Source organism: Corvus cornix, chromosome 26 (genome assembly GCF_000738735.6).
Source record: "Corvus cornix cornix isolate S_Up_H32 chromosome 26, ASM73873v5, whole genome shotgun sequence".
NCBI classification, from domain to species: domain Eukaryota; kingdom Metazoa; phylum Chordata; class Aves; order Passeriformes; family Corvidae; genus Corvus; species Corvus cornix.
In genome coordinates, this window is record NC_046354.1 from 4,215,863 (window position 1) to 4,235,489 (window position 19,627).

Consider the following 19,627-nt stretch of genomic DNA (forward strand, 5'->3'; position numbering starts at 1 on the left):
GGGTTCGTGGGACAGGACGGTGTCCCCGCAGGGTCAGAAAGCAGCGGAGCCTGGAGTCACGTGCTCGCGTGTTCTTCCCCGGAGCATGCCGGGAACTGCAGTCTTTCATCTCCAGGCTGCCGGGTGGCCCGGCGGGGTTTGCACTGCATGCCGGGAGTTGTAGTTTTGCTGCAAGAGCAAAGACCGCATGCGCACTAGGGCTCAGCCCCCCCCCCTCCCCGCGCGCTCGCTGGCGCCGCCTAGCGCCCACAGTGGGCACGCGGGGACCACCGGCCGCCTCAGCGCCCGCGGCGGCGCCATCTTGGCTCGAGGCGGGGGCTGTGAAGGGGGAATCGCCGGGAAAAGGGGTTAAAATGTGGAGCACTCTGCTCTGGAGCCAGGCTGGGAATGTTCAGCTGGAGAAGAGAAGGCTTTGGGAACAGCTGAGAGCCTAAAGAGGCTCCAAGAGAGCTGGAGAAGGATCTTGGACAAGGGATGGAGTGACAGGACAAGGGGGAATGGCTTCCCACTGCCAGAGGGCAGGGTTAGATGGGATATGGGGAAGGAATCCTTCCCTGTGAGGATTTCGAGGCCCTGGCACAGGGTGCCCAGAGCAGCTGTGGCTGCCCCTGGATCCCTGGAAGTGTCCAAGGCCAGGTTGGACGGGGCTTGGAGCAGCCTGGGACAGTGGAAGGTGTCCCTGCCCATGGCAGCGAGTGGAACTGGATGAACTTAAGGTCTCTTTCCACCCAAACCATTCTGGGATTCAATAAAAAGGATAAAAAAGCCACTCCGATTACACACAAAAATTATTCTTTTAAATTTATTTCATTTATTAAGTTATTCTACATGGACAAACACCACTTGATGAGGTGTTGGCACTCTGGGGAGAGAAACCAGCAACCACCGGTCAGTCAGAGCAGGCTCCTGTCCACCCTGTCCCACCGTCCGCAGCGTCCGAGCTGTGCCCAACCCTCCCGATCCACCCTCTGGTTGGGAGGCGAGCAGGACGGCAGGACACGTGCCACCTCCTCCAGCCAGGCACGGGAGATGAAGCCCCTCCAGAGCTCCCTGTGAGCTGCCGCCTCCCAAAGCCCATTATCCCCTCCATGTCCCCGTGCCGGGTACCCACCCAGAGAGATGCGCCGTCGGAAGAAGAGCTGTCCCCGGATGATGTCCTCATCCTGCTCGAAGGGGACGTCCCCACAGACCATGTTGTAGAGCAGGACGCCCAGGGACCAGATGGTGGCTGAGTGCCCGTGGTAGCGGTGGAAGCGGATCCACTCCGGTGGGCTGTACACCCGCGTTCCTGCGGGATACAGGAGCTCCTGGGGTGGATGCTGCCACTCCAGACCCTTGCCTGGGCATCCCTGGGCATGCAGGAGTTGCCCCGGGGCACATGACAGGACCCACTGCCTTCTGTCTTTCCTCTGGGTCTTGGTTGCAAACTCTGGGGTGTGAAATGAAGCTCACAGTGCTGGGAAAGGGCAATGCAACCTGGGGAAGGCCTGGACTTCCCATGCAAGGAAAAAACCCACCCACGAGTGGGGAAAAACCTGTGTTTATCCTCCCTTTCACTGGCCAAAAACCCCCAGTCATAAGCCAGGGCAAACAAGGGGAGAAGAGCAGCCCAAGCCTTTTTTGCTTGCAAATGAAACCGGACAGAGCCCAGGTTCTGAACCCACCTCTGCTGCCCCTTCAAGGGGGTTTTTGTCACGCTGGCTCCAACTCCAGCCCCCGCCAGAGCCAGTGTGGGTGACAGAGGCTGTCAGCAGAGCCAGGAGCTCCCATTCCACAACATCCATCGCTTGCCAAACAGCAACTTGGCAGTGGATGAAGAATTAATCCCATTGCCCCCAGCCAAGGGGGAACTTCCAGAGCCTGGTGGCCTCACCTGCACTTTGGGTGTAGAGGAATGTGCCACAAGTGAATTCAACCACAGAATTATTTAGGTTGGAAAAGACCCCTGGGATCATCCAGTCCAGCCTTTGACTGTTCCCCACCTTGACAACTAGACCAGAGCACTGAACTGAGGCCAGTCCTTTCCTGAACACAAAGTTCGCCTTGCCCGCGGCGAGGTCGACCAAGCCCTAGGGGAGAAGAAGCCTTTCGGGATACGGGAGGGCTGGAAGCACTTTTTAAAAGGAAGAAATACTCAAAATGAGGGGAATTTCTGCAAACCCGCCCGTTCGGGGAGGCTGGGACTGACAGCAGAGGGCGGCACGGGCTCGTCGCGGCGCCTCAGCAGCGGCACCGGCACCTGCCGGCTTTCCCTGACCCAGCGCTTTTTGCTCTTCCCCTCTCCATCACCTGCTCCCAGGGCACAGGGAGATATTTCGGGGGGCAGGGCGAGCCCTGGGTCTCTGACAACGAGCCCAGCATCTCCAGCAGCTTTCGATTCTGAACGAGAATGAAACTCGAGAGAGAAGAATCAGTTCCCTTTCCCATCCCGAAGCTGAAGCGGAGAAAAGAAACTTCAGAGCTGGCAAAATTAGCAGATTTTAGGGTACCGAGCTGCAGGGAGAGCACTGCCCTCCGGGTCAGAGGGGCTGTGTTGGACTAGCAGAGTTTCCAGGAAGGAGCTGGGTGGAGGCGCCGCTCCTTCCACCCGGAGGTCAAAACCTCTGGGATATTTATCATATATAAGACATCCAACAATGTTATCACAAATCCCCTCATCCCGTAACACGGCTGCAAACTCTGGGAAATGGAAGCCATCCCCCGCGGGAGCTGAGCGCGGACAGCCCGTCCATCTGTCCGAGAGTCACTTTCAGCGTCTGTGAATCCCTGCAGAGCTTCTTCGGATCCTGCTGTCCCCTCCTTGCAGGCGGGCTGGGCTGCCTTTGCTGTTCCTCCCCAGCCTGAGGGCTGGATCCTTCCTGGAGTTTTCCTCCCGCTTTTCCATGGCAATTCACACATCATCTTCTCCTGCTTCACGTATTGGTTTTATCAAGGTTTTTTTGGAAACACCCTGCTGGAGCAACAAAAGAGTGACCCCTCCGCCCTGGCGGGAGTAGGGGGCTCATTGTCTGCTCTGCCCACATCCTGCTCCGCTCCCAAAAGGTGAGAAAACCCACCCGGAGGGCGGGGAAAGGATGAGATCCAAGTCCTTGGCATTCACAGTTGCATCTTGATTACGGTCAGGTGTTGATTAACGAGGGCAGGAGCCAAACTGAGCTAAATGGAGCCAAATCTGTGCACTTTGAGGGGAGGGAAGAATCTACACTCACCTGAGCATGTGCATGCACCCCTGCGAGTGTGTGCACCCTACAGCGAGCAATCTACTACACGGAGTAGCCTGGCACTGAGATTAGGGCTGCACGGCACATCCGTGCTGCACGCTTGGCAGAGCAGGGCTGGATTCCCTTGGGGCTGGTTCTGATGCTGAGGGCCCCAGCCCTGCCTGCCCATTTCAGGGAGAGAGATGAAGAATTTTGGGTGACCCGAAGTGACATTTTGCCGCTTCTGTTTTTCTCACAGCTTTCTCAGCGGGTGAGATCTCCATCCCGACACTGCTCGCCCCTCGCATTCACACACGTGCCTCTGTGGTATTTGAGGGCCACTGATGTGGCTGCTGTAGTTTGTAACAGGGGCTGTTGTTTCATTTTTTTTGGAGTTGCTTAACCCCCTCCTAACTGTAATAAACCCAGTGAGTAAAGACACAGAAATATTACCCTGGAGGTAGGGGACCAAATGTTTGGAAAGAGATGAAAGAAGCACTCCCATTACAGCTTTCAAAATATGTTTCTCTAGCTGAAGCTGCTAAATTTGACTCAACTTTACATGCTGGAAAGGTTTTGCGGTTGGTTTGGGGTTTTTTATGGTGAATAAAGTGTTTTTTCCTCTTTAAAACCCCCAGCAACTCGCAGGCTGAGTGATGCAGTTTCGATGTGTCACGGAGGCAGGGTTAGCGCCTGCTCTTGGAACAGTCATTTTAAACCCCAAAACATGAGATTCTGGTCTTGAGTTGGGCTGCAGGTGCCTGAAACCAGCACCTGGCCCCCCTCGCTGTCCCAGCACCGTGGGGGGTGTCACAGGCACCCTGGAAAGGGACAAGTTTCACCCCAGGTTCACACTGAGAGGGGGCAGGGCTTTGGTCTCAGCTCCTTCAGGATTCAATCCCCTGCCCCGTGGAATGTGGGGACATCGGGGGATTAAAGCTGGGAGCTCCTGCAGCAAATCTCAGCCTGAGGAAACAGGTCAGGGGAAAGCAGGTGAGCCCAGGCTCCACCACAAAAGATCTCCAGCGAGTTGGGTCACTGTGCCTCAGTTTCCCCACATGGAGATGATGCTATTGCCACACGGGCCACTGGCAAAGCGCTCGGAGACTGACTGCCACAAGGGCTCATTCCCGGGGAGCTGGAGCCCTGGGACACCTGGTTTTAATTCACCTCATCCTAAGGCAGGAGTTGAAAATAGTTCCTGTGACTCACTGTGCCAAGAAGGCCAAAGGGTTTCAGACAGCACCTCGGGGGCAGCTGGATGTTTTCCTTGGGACAGGGAGGTGGTGAGGTGCCACCTTCCGAGTTTCTGGCTCTTCAGGTCCCTGGGGCAAGCCCAGCCCCTGCTCCCCAGGTGACTTTTCTCCTTGGTGCTCAACTGCCTTTCTCCAGCCGTGGCATAAGTTCGGCTGTTGCTCATCTCCCATTCCCACAAAGGGACCTGTAAAACATAAATGTCCCTTTTGCTGTGGCTCCGGGTTCCCCTGGCTGGTCTTTCCTGCATCACCGAGCACTTTAGCTGGGGATGGATGTGTGCAGAAAGGCACAGGTGTGATGAGTGCTGGCCCTTTGAAAGACCTCAGTCATCCATGGGATTCCAGTGCTCCCAGAACTGGAGTTCCAACAACCTGAAATCTCCTCCTGGTCCTGCTTCACTGGGTTTTTTTACATTTCTGCATTGGGGGTGCTTTGCCTGCTGACACAGGGGAGCAAGAAAAATTTGGGAAAGGGAGGTGGAAGAGCAGTGCTGCCTCTGAGTCACGTCCCAATGGATAACTCCTGTGTTTTCATCCTCTCCTGTCATAGCTGATGGCCCCAAAGTGCGGAGAACATCCTGCCAGTGAGGAGAAATGAGGGGTGAAAAGGGCTTTTCTTTCCTCCAGGCCTTGAGTGCAATGGTGATGGGCAGCCTAGAGGGCGAAACAGGCAACCGATGCTGTAACTGCCCATCTTTGGTCTCCCATCACGCCTCCCATGATCCTTTCCCTGTGGCAGAGACCTGGGACGTGAATCTGGTGGCCCTTGTCCTGGTGAAGGTGTTACTGCTCAGGAAGGCTGGTGCACAGGGAATCAAACACGCACTGATCCTTTTCCAAAGAGGCTTGGGACACGAATCTGGTGGCTCTCAGACTTGTGAATATGTTACTGCTCAGGAATGTTGGTGCACTGGGGATCAAACACACACCAATCCAACACCCAACCCTTGGACAGGGCGGTCCCCTGGGTCAGCAGGATCTTGCTGGGGACACACTGGCTCTGTCCCCCTCCTGCAGCACAAGCCTGGGGCTGACAGAATCACCAGCCACAGGCGGAAGCCAAGGACTATCAGCACCCAGCTCCACAAGGGACCTGCTCAGCCTTTCTGCTCAGTTTTCTAAGAAACACCGCAACAGTTGGCGAGTGCTTACGGGAAGGGTGGGCCGGGCCCAGCCCGCAGGGAGGCCCCGATAGTGTTCTGCTGGTGCTGGGGGGGACAGTGGCCACCCAAGGGGCCCAGGGGCTCCACGGGGTAGCAGGAGGTGTGGTGGGGAGGTTTGTGTTCGTGTAAGAGCAGCTTCCTGGATTGTCTAGAGGGGAAAAGAGAGAGAGGAGGGTAAATACAAACCACATCTCAAAATAGGCCTAAACTTTGACAGCGTTTGGAGCTGTGCTTCCTGCTTCAAGCAGTCCCAAGGAGATGAAAGATGCAGCTGAGTGAAGTAGAAAAATAAATAAAAAAACCAAGAAAAAAAACAAAAAAGCAAAACAAACAAACCAACTTAACACTTTCTTTGCCAAGGCAGAGGTGCAGAGGTGATACCAAGCCACTCCACAAGGCTGGGATGTGGCTCCAGGATCCCCCCCTCCTAGCAGCCCCATGGTGTAGAAAGCAGGACAGGAGAGCCCGCGGTGAGCTGGGGGAAGGGACTGCTCACTGGACATGGGGATATTAAGGAAAAAGCCCTGGAGCAAGCCAAGGAAAGGAGGGTCCTGTTGTGTCAGATCTGGGCTGGGGGCTTGCAAAGCCACCTATAGAAAGGGAAAGCTGCACCTTCCTTGGAGCAGATACAGCCCTGTGCACGCAGCAGCAGCTGCTCCAGGAGGTCATGCAGAAACAGGGCTCCAAAATTCAACACATATAAACTAATTAAAAAAAAAAACCAAACCAAGATAAGAAAACACACAAACAAACATCCCTGAAGTGCCGCAGAGCTGGAAATGGGGTTTGACAGTTTGGAGGGTAGAAAACTCAACCGCTGCTGACTGATAGCGACCAACTTCTCGTAATCTGAAGATCAGCTTCCTCTGCGTTGGCCGAGCTGGAGGTGGGGACAGCCCGCTGGCAGCTTCCTGCACCCACCAGCCCCCAGCATGCAACACCCAACAGAGCTGGAGCAACAGGATCTGCCTTACCAAAATTGAATTTGGCTGACAACATCCTGCGTTTCGTAAGGTCGCTTTGATGTTTGTTTACTCGCCAGCCCCAGCACACGCTCCGCACCAGCCTGCGGATGAATGGCAACGAAAAGGGCTCAGCACCCAGGAGAGCTGCCAGGAGCAGTCAGCTCTGGAAACACCCCGTGGAGGGAGGGATCTGGCTGTCCCCATGGTGCTTTTGACTGGCTGGTCCTGGTTAATGCTAGGGTGGAATCTTTGGAGTCAAATCTGACTGGAGACAAAGTCCCTGGAGTGGCCATGGTGTGGTCACTGGTACCCCACAACTCACAGCATATCCTTCATCCTGCCCCGCAACAAAGGAATGTGATCCATCACATCAAGTGTTTTGTTTTTATTTAAAACCGCATAAAAAAAATAAGATTTCTCAATTCCCCTGTACAATATCAACTATTAACAAAACCTGCCGGCTACACACTTGGTACAGACTGGACAGTGCGGACGGCCTGGGCCAGCTCCCCCCTCCCCAGCCCCAAACAAGACACCCGTGGAGAAAACCCAAACTCAACTGCAAACCGAGATCTGCATGTGGCAAGGAAAGAACAGCACCCAGAACTATGTACACAGACAGCTGGGGAGAAGCAGCCACCCCACACCTCCGCCAGACATCCAACAGAAACACGACGGGCCCGAGGATGGACACAGGACAGAAACAGAGGGAAACCCAAACGGAAACCCGGGGGATCAGCAGCTGTAGAAGCAAGGCATGGGCTGGAAACCCACATGAATTATAAATAAATAAATAAGTTATCCTAGCGGCTAGAACGCTTCCTTTAAAAAACAAACAACAAATTCATGAAAATAAATTAAAAACAAAAACTGGAAATGAGAAAAAAGGCAAAATGTTATCACTATTCACAACTGTACATCAAGCTTTGCTCCTGTAGAACTATGTACACATTTACAGCTGTTGGTTTGCATTGTTTGTGCATTCGTGGGGGCACAGAGAAGCAAAGAACCCCAGAAAACCCACGTGGGATGGAGGCACAGGAGGCGAGGCATAACCCACTTGGTTCCCAAGCATCTTCTGACCCGTTTTCTTTTTGAAAAGGGAAAAGGAACTATAGGCCCAGGCAAGTCTCAGAAAAGCAGCACTGTAGGAAAAGCTAAGTCCTTCCTCCAGCACAGCTCAGATCAAACAGAAGGCACACGAGCACGGGGACAGCGAGAAGGGACAGTGAGAAGGGACAGCCACTTGGCCACAGGCCCTGCCCTCCCCACAGTTTTCCCCCATTGAAGCTTTTCTTGCAATCAGGTTTCCAATCCTCTCGCCATCCCCAATTCAGCAGGTCAAGATGACACTTGAGAGCCTCCAAAACCAGAACCAAAACCTGTCCAAAAAAATTACTGGCAAAATCTCTACAAAGACAAGGTCATTCAGATGCAGTCCAGGACAGCTGGCTTGGATGGTGGCTACCATAACTTGGAAGAGAGCAGGTCTCCAGCCCAGCTCCAGGACAAGATGTGCGCATTCACATCTGAGGATCCCTGCTCAGTGCTGTGGTCAAAATGAAAAAGTCTGGTTTTCTTTGCTTCTTATGATCAGGAACTGCATGGAGCTGTTACTTGTCAGGCTCCTGGATCAAACTGTGCAGGTGGATCTCAGCTGGTTCCAGGTGAATGTCCTGCAGCCAAGAATGGTTGAAGATGTCTTCCAACGACGGCCTGTCCGAGGGGCGCATGGACAAACACCACTTGATGAGGTGTTGGCACTCTGGGGAGAGAAACCAGCAACCACCGGTCAGTCAGAGCAGTCTCCTGTCCACCCTGTCCCACCGTCCGCAGCATCCGAGCTGTGCCCAACCCTCCCGATCCACCCTCTGGTTGGGAGGCGAGCAGGACGGCAGGACACGTGCCACCTCCTCCAGCCAGGCACGGGAGATGAAGCCCCTCCAGAGCTCCCTGTGAGCTGCCGCCTCCCAAAGCCCATTATCCCCTCCATGTCCCCGTGCCGGGTACCCACCCAGAGAGATGCGCCGTCGGAAGAAGAGCTGTCCCCGGATGATGTCCTCATCCTGCTCGAAGGGGACGTCCCCACAGACCATGTTGTAGAGCAGGACGCCCAGGGACCAGATGGTGGCTGAGTGCCCGTGGTAGCGGTGGAAGCGGATCCACTCCGGTGGGCTGTACACCCGCGTTCCTGCGGGATACAGGAGCTCATCAGCCCCTCGCCCGAGCACCCCTGGGCGTCGCTGGCACCCGGCGTGACCCCGCCCGCCTTCCCGCCAGCACGTGACTCTTGTTTACAAACTTTGGGTTGTAAAAGCAAAGCGCCGGTGCCAGAAGAGGGCAGCAGGGCCCGGGAAAGGCCCCCGGCCGTTACATGCGAGAAAAAAACCCACCCACGGGTGGGGAAAAACCACGCCTTCACCCCCCGCAATGGCAAAAAAATAAAATTATAAACCAAGGCAAACAAGAGGAGCGAAACAGCCCCAGCCCTTCCGCACCTGCAAGCCAAACCGGCCGGTGCTCGGGTTTTGCAAACCCCCTCTGCTCCCCCCTCCCCAGGGTGTTTTTGTCACGCTGGCTTCCCCCGCCCCAACCCGAGCCAGTGTGGGTGACGGAGACTGTCAGCAGGGCCGGGAGCCGGCTCCTGTTTCACAACATCCTCCCCGTGCCAAACAGCAACTTGGCAGCGGCTGCAGAATTCATGCCGTTCCCCCCCGCCACGGGGAAACCTCCGGAGCCCGGCCCGGCCGCGCAATGCCCGACACCGGCTGTGAGCTCACCGTCAAACTGCGTGTAGAGCGTGTCCTTGAGGAAGGTGCCGGAGCCGAAGTCGATGAGCTTAAGCTCGCCCGTGGCCAGGTCCAGGAGGATGTTCTCGTCCTTGATGTCGCGGTGCAGGACGCCGCAGTTGTTGCAGTGCCGCACGGCCTCCAGCACCTGACGGAACAGCCCCCGCGCCATCTCCTCCGGCAGGAATCCCCGCTCCGTGATGAAGTCAAAAAGGTCTTGCGACGGCTCCGGGCGCTCCATCACCACCACGAAGCTGTCCGGGAGCTCGAACCAGTCCAGGAGCTGGATAACGCCGTGGAAGCCGGAGCCCACCTTGTTTAGAAGCACGATCTCCAGAGGCACACGGCTGCCGCTGGGCTGCGGGGAAACCACGCTGCCATCAGCGGGGCTGAGCTACCCTTGCCCGCGGCAAGCTCCGGTGTCCCCTTGCCCTCACCACCGGTCCTGGGCATCCCCTCGCCCAGGGGATGCTCCGGTGTCTCCCTGCCCGCTCCCACCGGTCCTGGGCATCCCGGTGTCCTCCTGCCCACCCCCATCGGTGCTGGGCATTCCCCGGCCAGGGATGCTCCGCGTCCCCCGGTGACCCCACACCCGCTCCCCCCGCGGTGTCCCGGTTTCCACCCTCCCGCGTCTCGGCTCATCTCCGCCCGTCACGCCCCAGGATCCCCCGCTGGCTCCGGTCACTCACCAGCTCGCCCCACTGCGAGATGCGGTCCCGGGCCACGCGTTTAATCGCCACCTGCGAGCCAAGGGGAACGGCAGGATGAGCTCGGCGCCGGGATGAGCTCCGCGCCCGCCCCGCCGAGCCCCCTCCTCCTCCGCCCGCCGCCGGCTCCGCCACTTACCGGGGCGCCGTCCGAGAGGCGGATCCCCGAGTAAACGCTGCCGAAGCCGCCGCTCCCCAGCAACGGGCCCACCCGGTACAGCTGCTCCAGCGGCTCCTTCTCCTTCCCTGTGGACGAGACCCGCCCGTCAGCGCTCCGCCCGCAGCCCCGGCCGGTCCCGAGCCGGGACGGGCACCCCCGGGGCCGGCGCGTCCCTGACCTGGCTGTAGCTTGGCTGGGTGCAGCTCCCCGCCGGTCCCGGAGCGGAGATGCGCCAGCGAGGTGATTTTGGAGAGCAGCATCCCGGTGGCGGGGCCGGTGGCGGGGCCGGTGGCGGCACCTGCGGGTCCGCTCTGGGCACGGGCGTGAGGGCGGCGCGCGCGCGCGGGGCGGGAGCCGGCGGGCTGCGGGCGCGAGCGGCCGCTCCGCGCGAGGCCGGGCCGCGTGTGGCGCGCGGCCCCTGCCGGCCCCGCGAGCCGCAGGGGCCGGGGGCGGGGCCGGGCGGCCCGGGGGGCGGGGCCGGGCTGGGGAGCCACGCCCACCGCCCCCGGCGGCCAATGGGGAGCGGGCGCGGCGGCGGCGCGCGCGGGTCCCGGTGCGCGCGCGGGTCCCGGTGCCCGCCCGCCCGCAGCGGCCCCGGCAGCGCGGCGCTCGCGGGACCCCCGGCCGGCCCCGCCCCCGGGCGCGGATTGCAGCCGCTCCTTCGCTTTCTTCTTTTTCCCGGGAAGCGCAACTTCCCCGGGTGCTCGGCATCCCCCGGTCTCACCCCGCTGTTGCTTCACCGCGGGCCAACCAGTGACTGAACTTTTCCCCTTTCCAGTAAAAAGTGGCCATGTGGCCGCTCCAGCTGGGGACTCTTGACTAACATCCCTGGGTTTTAGGTTTTTTTTTTTTCCCCGACTTCTTTTTTCCGCAGAAGTCGCTGGCTGAGATGCTTCCCCGAGTTCCAGAGATAAGATAAATAATTTACTGGATGGAGAGCTCTGATTACTCACTCTATTAGCATTTAGAGCAAAGAGCTCCAGCCACTGGGAGCTGAATTATTCCAGACAAAGCCCATCTGGACTCCTGCTCCTAAACAAGACCGAGGAGTTGCTGGCATCCCACACATACTTGTGGGATGAATTGCTTGAAATCGAATGGGGTTTACTGGAAATGCTGGTGATATCCTATCCCCTTTAGTATTAAGAAAAAGGATTAAATACAACCAAGATGCACCCCCTAAACTGGGGTTTGGAGCTGCAGCCCAGCCCTCGCACCGGCCAGGAAGAACTCGCCACCACCACTGCTGCTTTTAGCTTTACCCAGAATGTGACACATCCTCTTTCAGGCACTGAGACAACCAAAAACTGGAAAATCTACCTTCGGTTTTACCCAGAAAGTGACATTTTTATTTAGGGAAAAGTGTGGAAAATCTGATGCAGCGCCTCCATTCCTCTTTGTTTAAAATATATTATTTTTTAAAAAATGTTTTTTAATATATTTTTGTTGCAATTTGAGGTGATGCAAGGTGAGAGTGGGGCAGAGGGGCAGGCAGCGCCTTTCTCCTGCCTTATTCCCACCCGACGCCTGGGCATATTTGGGACAACTGGTTCTGCCAGTCGCTGCTCAGCCGTGGGATGAGGTGACTTAGCATTTGGCCCCGAACTCATTATCAAATTCTTTGCCAGGATGATGAAAGGCACCAAAGGGGCTGCCCTGGAAACCTGTTGACAAACAGAGCTCGCCCGGAGCGGCCGGGCTTTCCCGGGGGCTGCCTGTCCCTGACTCCTCAGGAGAAGCAGCTCTGCCCAAACCTGCTCATTAGCGTCGGAGGCAGCAGCGTGTCTTGCAGCCGGGATGATCTGGGGCCAAAATCATCCTCGTGCGTAAACCTGCCCAGCTGCTCGTTTACCCGGGGACTGAGTCAGCGGCCGTCTCTTCCTGCTGGCGCACAGGGGTTGGGTCCCCTCTGGACTGGGGCAAACCCCCGCCTTGGAGCCGAGGGGAACTCACTGCTCCATGCCCCGGCCGCGTGGAGCAGGGAGGCGGCCACATTTCCCGGCCATATCCATCCCTTTCCAGAATAACCCACCCAGATGCATTCCTGTTCCCAAAATGACCCCAAACCAGGGCTAGGATTCACCTCTTCCCCTCAGCCCATCCCACGAACTCCCCTTTCCCCTGCCAGCCCGGGTGAGGCCGTCGGGATGTGTCAGACATTCAAACTAAAATGAAACAAACCCCATCCTGTTGCTACCCACTTTGCCCTCATCCCTAGGGATCACTTCTTGTCCCAACCCTCTTCCCCCGGGATGAAAGCCGCCGAGGATGGTGAGTGCAGGAGAGCAGCCCACATCCACAAGTACACCTTGCTCTTGCATGGACACAGGAATGTCCTGCAGGTCCTGCCCTGGCCAGGGCTGCCCCTGTCCATCCCTGGAGCAACCCCAGTTCTAACGTGAGCCTTCGGGGAACAGTTTGCAGCCCAGAGGAGACTGCACAGGGCTTGCAAGGAGGAAAAACCCAACCAGGACCATGCCCGGGGAGAAACAGGACCCTGGGGTGGCACATGGAGCTGATGGCAGGTCTGGGGGAGAGGAGCTCCCAGCAGACATCAAAAGATCAGTTCTGAGCCCTGCAAACAATCCCGGCAGCTTTCGGGCTCTTCAGCGGCATTCCAGTCTAACCGGGGCTGCCTTGCATGATAATCAGGCTTAATTACTGCTTTATCGCTTGATTGCTGTGCTGGGCCCTTGGAGCTGCAGTGTTGCTTTCGCAGTTTACTTTTTGTATTTCCTCCCCCTCGCCTTCCCCGCCAGCACAATTAGCAAATAGGTGAAAACGGGGAGGGCCAGGGCGATACTCAGCGGGGAGAGAGAGGCGATTTGCTCCCCAGGAGCGCCTGGGGTGAGGGGTTATAATTCAGGTTTCCACTGATGTCCTGAAACAAAACAGCAAGGTCAATGCCACGCCGGGAGCGCGGCCCCGTATCAGCCCCACGAGCATCCCCGGGCGGAGGGGCCGTGGCTGGGCCAGGGAGGGGAGGATGCGGGGCCATTAACGCCGTGACACAGAAGGGCTGTGGTTTTCCACCAGGAGCTTTGAGTCATTGCGTGACCTTGTCTGAGTCCGCCCGTGGCTCCCTCGGCTCGGGCTCGGTCGCCCGCAGAACCGGCTGGCCCAGGGCGTGGGGAGAAGCACGGCACCAACCTGCGGGTCCCCGGGGAAAGCCCGAAACCTTCCTCATCTCCTCCCGATGCTCTGACGGGCACCCGGCCATCTCCACCTCCCCTGACAGAGCCTGAAAAAAGGGGTTTGAGACATCTCAGCAATGCCCACTCTCCCATGAGGAGGGGACGAAGCCCTTTGCCCGCTCAGGGCTTGTCCCAGCCTGCAGCGAGAACCCGGAGAAGGGAGAGGTGAGGAGAGTCGGGAAGGAAGGATGCTTCCACCTACACGCAGTGAGCAATCCCTGGTGGCACCGGCCGGGAAGCGGGCGCTGCCCTCCCGCAGGCAGTGCGTGCCACTGCTGGGACACCCCCAGTGTGTCATCACCTGCTCAAAGTCACCTCTACAGTCACGGAAAGGTGCTCTGGGGTCTCACATCTGGAAATGCCATGAAATGTGTGTGCGTTCCTCAGTGTCCTGGCAGTGCAGGTGATGGACATCCCTGCAGGATGAGAGCGATCCTGGAGTACACAGTGTCACACTGTCCCCCCAGGAGAGAGGAGGGTTGGGATCCCGTGGGTTTGGGTCGCGAATGCTGGGAGCCAGTGCAGCCACAGGGTGCTGGCTGGGTGCTGCTTTCTCTCCTCTCCTCATCCTCAGGGACCCCCCAGACCCAGCTGAGACCCCCAACACGGTGGTGACAGCTTGGGAACTACACGCCACATCCTGGGGCTGGAAACACCCGAGGACAAAGAGGAGAAAGGTCCTGGCTGGAGTGCTGGAGCACCCCAAAACCAGGACTTTGGGTGCCAATTCCAAAGTTAGGAGGGTGATGGGACCCAAGAGCAGCACAGGAGATTCTGAGACCCATCCTGCTCCCCGAGAGGAGCAACCGTGGGGACTTCTTCTTAATAATTGAAATTTCTTTTTGTATGTTGGCTTTTTCGCGGGCTTTTTGGGGCGAGGTGTGCGGGGAGGCGGCAGCATGGCTAATCTGCTTTGTGAATGGAGCCTCACGGGGGGCGGCGGAGGGGATCGGGGAGGTGGAAGGAGCCACATATTTGGGATTCCATCATCTGGGTGGGCTCCTTCTCCCCAGACTCTCAGGATGTGGGAAATGGAAGATGAAAGGAGCTGCATTTCCAGCCTCTCGGGTTACAATGTCTAAAGCAGAAAAGGGTGGTTGGGGAAAGAAAGAGAAAAGAAAAAAAAAAAAGAAGGGGGGGAGTGGGATGCTACAGGGAAACCTGGGTTGGGAAATGGCCCGGGTAGGTTGGGGCAGGGAAGGGGGCGGCTGGGGCCGAGCCGCTCGTGTTTCACATCACGTCAGGGCTGAGGAATTTCCTCTGCTCTGGGGGTGCCTCGCAGAGAAAAAGGGGGAGGCTTTAAGGTTAGCTGGGGATGAATAATAGCCAAGAGAGGGATTAGAAGTGTTACCCAGGGGCTGCTGTTTACAAGCAAACCCTCCTACCCAGAGCAACAGGGGAAAGTGGGATGCATCGGGGTGACGGTGGGGATGCCAGGGCGTGTGCCACCTGCATCCCTTCCCCAGAAAGCACAGCGGGGCGATCACCCCCAGCCCCTGAGAGCGTTCCTCCCCAGCATCAGTGGCGTCCCAGCAGCCGGTCCCCTGCACACGTGGCATGTCCTGGGGTGCCTGCCTGGCTTCCCCACGCTGTCCTCCCATGGCCCCAGGAGGTTTCCCATCCTTCTGTCGCTCTGAGTTGCAGACACCGGGATCATCCCTGTGCACAGGCAGGAGAATCCACGAGAGGGTTTGTGTCACCCACTGGGTGCACCGGAGAAAGAACAGGGAGAAGGGATACAAGGAGTGGGGAGGGGGCACAGAGACACAGGCTGTGGGCAGTGCCTGGGCATGGGGCTTGTACCCTGCTGGGTGATGGGAGCAGCCCCCAGACCTGAGCATCTCCTGGCATCATCCCACCACCTCCTGAGCTGGGGCCCAGGTTTTGTCCCAAAACACTTCATTTTCATTTCCACTTTATTGTTACCCTGGGTGATGCAAGGTCAAGATGGGGAGGAGTGAAGAGAAACACATTTCTCCTGTGTTATTCCATATTATCCTCCATCTCTGTTAGGACAGCTGGGAAAGGATTGTTGCAGCGTGGAAGTGCAGCCTCCAAGCTGGGCCCAGGGAAACTGTGGGATCCAACCTGGGATAATGGCAGAGACACTGGAATGTGCTCTGGGCAGCTGGGCTCCACTTCCGGGGGGTGTGTGCTGGGACAGGTTGCTCTCCCTGATTTAGCCCAGGGAAACTGAGGCACAGAGGGGCCAGGAAGCCCCTGTGAGGCTGGAGTGGGGAAATGGGCTTATTCCATCTCATAAAGGGATGAAAGGGCAAGGGGAAGACGTGGCTGGAATCGGCTGAGCGCTGTTTGGAGGAGGCTGAGCTGGTGCACCTGCACTGTTGGCCACTCTGGTGAGGCCTCGTGCCCAGGTGAGACCCCTGAGCGTGCCTGGGGACATGGACCTGGCCCAGCTACTGCACCGTGGACTGGCACCACTTGGGGGGCACAAATAACATCGATGCTCGATGCTCGAGGCTCAGGCTGAGTGCAGCCCCACCTGCTCCTCTTAACAGGTTTCTTCCTGCAGAGCATTTACACAAGAAAAGCACCTTTTAAAGGTTATAAAACAAATGTCGGTGGCTAACTGTGGCCAGGAGGGTGCTCAGCTCTGCTCTTCCCCCTCCACCCTGCAAAACCCTGCCTATTCCCAGGTGCATTCCTGGCATTGCTCCGTCCTGGAGTGCAGGGAGGGTCCTGACCCCCTGAGCATGGGAAAAATGCCTGTCTGCGTGCGGGAAAGGAGGTGCAAATAGTGCGGGGTGAGGAGGTCAGCCGGGAAATCCCTTTCATCTTCTCCCGGGCCTTCGCCGACACGCGGCCGGGGAGCGCGTGGGGCGAGCGAGAAAGGGTTTTGTCTGCCGCTGGAAAAGAGGAGGCTCCCGGGAGGCTCCTGCAGGGACGGATGCTGTTTCCAAGCTGGAGGAGGCTGAATCGCCGCATGAGGTGGATGGTGTGGAGATGGGCTGGCCAGGTCACTGCGGTGACCCCCAGGATGGGCGATGGGCAATTAGGTTTGGCTCTCGTCCCCTTGTGCAGCTCAGCGGGTCACTGGGACCCACCACATGCGAGGGCAGTGGGGCAAAGGGGCACCCGCACACCCCACAGTGCCCGTGACACACAGGTACCAGCTCTCGGGGCTGGTGGCTCAGCCCAGTTGGTGACACGGAGGTTCCTGGGTACAGGTCATTGTCCCGGTGTCACCCCAGAGAGCTCTGAGTGCCAGAGGGACTCGAACTGGTGCTGCCCCATCCTGGAGAGATCGGAGCAGAAACCCATTCCCATCTCCACAAGTCCTGATGCTGCTGCAAAGGCTGGGCCTGATTCTGCCCCTGGGCTGCTGGGGCAGGAGAAAATCTCCTGGCACAAGCACAATAAAAGGCAGATCTTGCCCTCCCTGTTTGGCAAAAACCTCCTGAGTGGAGGAGTAGGGGGGAGCCTCCAAGGAGCCCGGGAGATGCGGGGCCATCCCGTCCTCTGCCACAGCCCCGCTGCATTCTGTCCCTCCTCTCTATCTCTGAATCCCACCTGGGCTATAACAAACCTCTCCCTGCGGTTTGAACTCTGCCATCTCCCTCCCAGCAGCCCCCCCCGGGCCATCACAGTCATCGCTGTCACCTGCCCTTGTTGGCCAAAGGAGGAGTTCCAGCGCAGCCCAGCCCCGTGCGTGTCGAGCCGGATCCAGCCTGGCTTCCAGGAATCGGGGCTGGGGCGGGCGGCTGTGGGTGACAGCTGGTGCCTTGGGTGGCATCCGCTTGTCCTGATGTGCTCGGGTCCCGATCCACCCGTTTCCTAAAGCACCCACTGCTCTGTGGGACTCATCTCTCCCCAGGGGTTCCCACTGCCTTTCCCCAGAGTGCGACGAGGGCTTCTCCTGCCTGCACAAAGCAGATGGTAAAACACGGACTAACAAGATCAGAGATTAATCTGCGCTTTGCTTCCCAATCGCATAATCATGTAATTATTCCCAGTATCGGGGAGGAGCAGGCTCCAGGCTCCTGCTTCCTCCTGGGCCACTTTGCATGGCAGGATGGTGCCAGGGGGTTGGATCCTGCCTTGCTGCAGGGCCCCATTATTTTGGTGGGGCTGCCCAGGGTCCTACTGGTTTATGGGCTCCAGTTCAGTGTCCAGCAGGAGGTGTTGGGAGAGGACCAGGCATGTGGGAGTAGCAGCTCCCCATCACACCCCACATCCCCATCCAGCCTTGCATTGAGGTTATCCACCTTGTGCCGGGGCAGTCCAGCAGGAAACACATCCCAGAGCACCTTTCCACACGCCTGGCATGGCACAGGAGCAAACCCAGCCCGCTGACTCCCAGTTCCTACCAGTAAGTCACTGGGCTGGAAGTGGGGTCCTGCTGACATGATGCTGCTCTGTACCCTGCACAGGAGTCAGGTGGCATCAGCACGATCCACTGCTGCCCTTCGTTCGATCTCTTGCTTTTGTGGGAGAGGAAACGGGGGAAAATCCAACATTTAGGGCACTGTGTGTGGCCATTGGCTCTGAATTCCTGGGTGGCCAGTGGCACGGCCCCATTATCAGCAGGCCTGGGCTGTTTGCTGGAAAAGGGCGGCAGCGGGGCTGGGTGACCCCACACTTCCTTCCTTTCCTGGAAGCCGCTCGCTCTGAGTGTGACGCCCACGCTCTGATAACCAGCTGCTTTCACAACACAAGTGCAGGGCCAGGGCCAGGCTCATTCCTTGCTCTGTCACCATCCTAACTGCTCAGCTTCCATCACCTGCCTTCTTTGCCTCAGTTTCCTCCCTTTCCAGAGGTGTGAACACAGCCCTGAGCACTGCAAGAGTGAGAGTGTGGATATGTTTTGCTGCAGGGTATAATGAAGTGTGTTGGGCCTCAGCTCTCCGTCCATCCATCCATCCACCCATCCATCCATCCACCCATCCATCCATCCATCCACCCATCCATCCATCCATCCATCCACCCACCCATCCATCCGAGTAGCGAGGGCTGTGCTGGAAACTGGAAATGCCCTTTGCAGCACTTGGACTTGGGGAGTGAGGAGAAGCAGGGGGTCCTTCACCGCCTTGGAAGCACCCAGGAAAGGGCTCATGGGCTCAGCGATGCTGAACCATGGAGCTGCACTTGTGGCCGTGCACTCTCTGGTCCTCCTGTTCCCTGGGAGGAACTCAGTGCAAGGTGCAGGATGGGACAGGAGTGAGTTGGGGGGTTCTTGGTCCCCCTGTGCCTGGGGCAGAGCAGCCAGTGGCTCCTGTGTGCACTGAGGGGCTGAGAAATCACGGCTGCCTTTGAAGGGGAATGGCAGGCAGGGCCCTGCCTCAGTCAGGTGTACCTGGCATTGTCCCCTCCCTGCAAGGGGGCAGGTCCCTGCATGCCACAGAAGCCACGGCCACGGGTCAGGGAGGGACAAGCTGAGGGGGAAACTGAGGCAGTGGTGGGAATGCCGTGACTTGCCTGCACGCTTCTGGAAAGGGACCCAGCAGCCCTGCCTGCTCCCTGGACACTGGTTTGCAGCTCTGGGGGCTGCATGGAGCCAGGCTGGTACTGACAGGGTTTGGCTGTGGGCTTGGAAACCTGGCAGGAGCTGGTGCTCAAATCCTCCCAAACCCCGTCAGGGTCCACTCTGCACTACCCTGTGTAGGGGCAAAGGATCACCATTGGGGTCTGGGGTTCCAGGGTCCCCCCTGAGAGGCCGGTGCATGGCCGAGCTTGGCTCCTTGGCCTTATCTGGCCCGTCCAAGGAGGAAGTTTGCAGGGTGAATTCCAGCGGGCAGGTAAACAGTGACCAGATGGGACCCAGATACCTGCCCAGGGACACCGCCAAGCTGGGTTTGCACAGCCCCGATGCTTATTTGCTCTAGGGAGAGCTTTTCCCTCTGTTAGACGTCAGCAGCGGTGCCAGGACGTCACCCCAGCAGCCCTGCTGGGCTCCTCCGTCACGCTCCTGGCCAGGTGCCTGCATCCGGGGTGCTGCTGTGGCCCAGTGGGGGTGGGAGGCAGCGCTGCTCAAAGTGTCACTGACCCACAGCCTCATCTCCCACAGCCAGGGACCAGCAGATGCCCAGGGCTCCTCTGACATAGCCAAAAGGGCTGGGGGTCTTCAGGTGCCCAGCAGTGCTGGGCTGGGGGGCCCCTGGCCTCGCTGGACCCCTTTGCAGTGGGCCAGGGGTGAGGGGCTGCTGCTGACTGCCCTGGCTCAGGCAGCAGAGGT

General features: G+C 58.3%; 1 protein-coding gene across 1 annotated transcript; it reads right to left on the reverse strand.

The window, feature by feature from the left end:
• Positions 1–6,954: 6,954 nt before the first annotated feature.
• Positions 6,955–10,591, reverse strand: PIM1 (Pim-1 proto-oncogene, serine/threonine kinase). Its single transcript, XM_039565445.1, has 6 exons — positions 10,419–10,591; positions 10,220–10,326; positions 10,063–10,113; positions 9,365–9,731; positions 8,599–8,775; positions 6,955–8,349 (listed from the first exon to the last, which is right to left on the reverse strand). Exons 1-6 carry the CDS (start codon positions 10,498–10,500, stop codon positions 8,198–8,200), a joined length of 936 nt encoding a protein of 311 aa, XP_039421379.1. The 5' UTR covers positions 10,501–10,591; the 3' UTR covers positions 6,955–8,197.
• Positions 10,592–19,627: the final 9,036 nt, after the last annotated feature.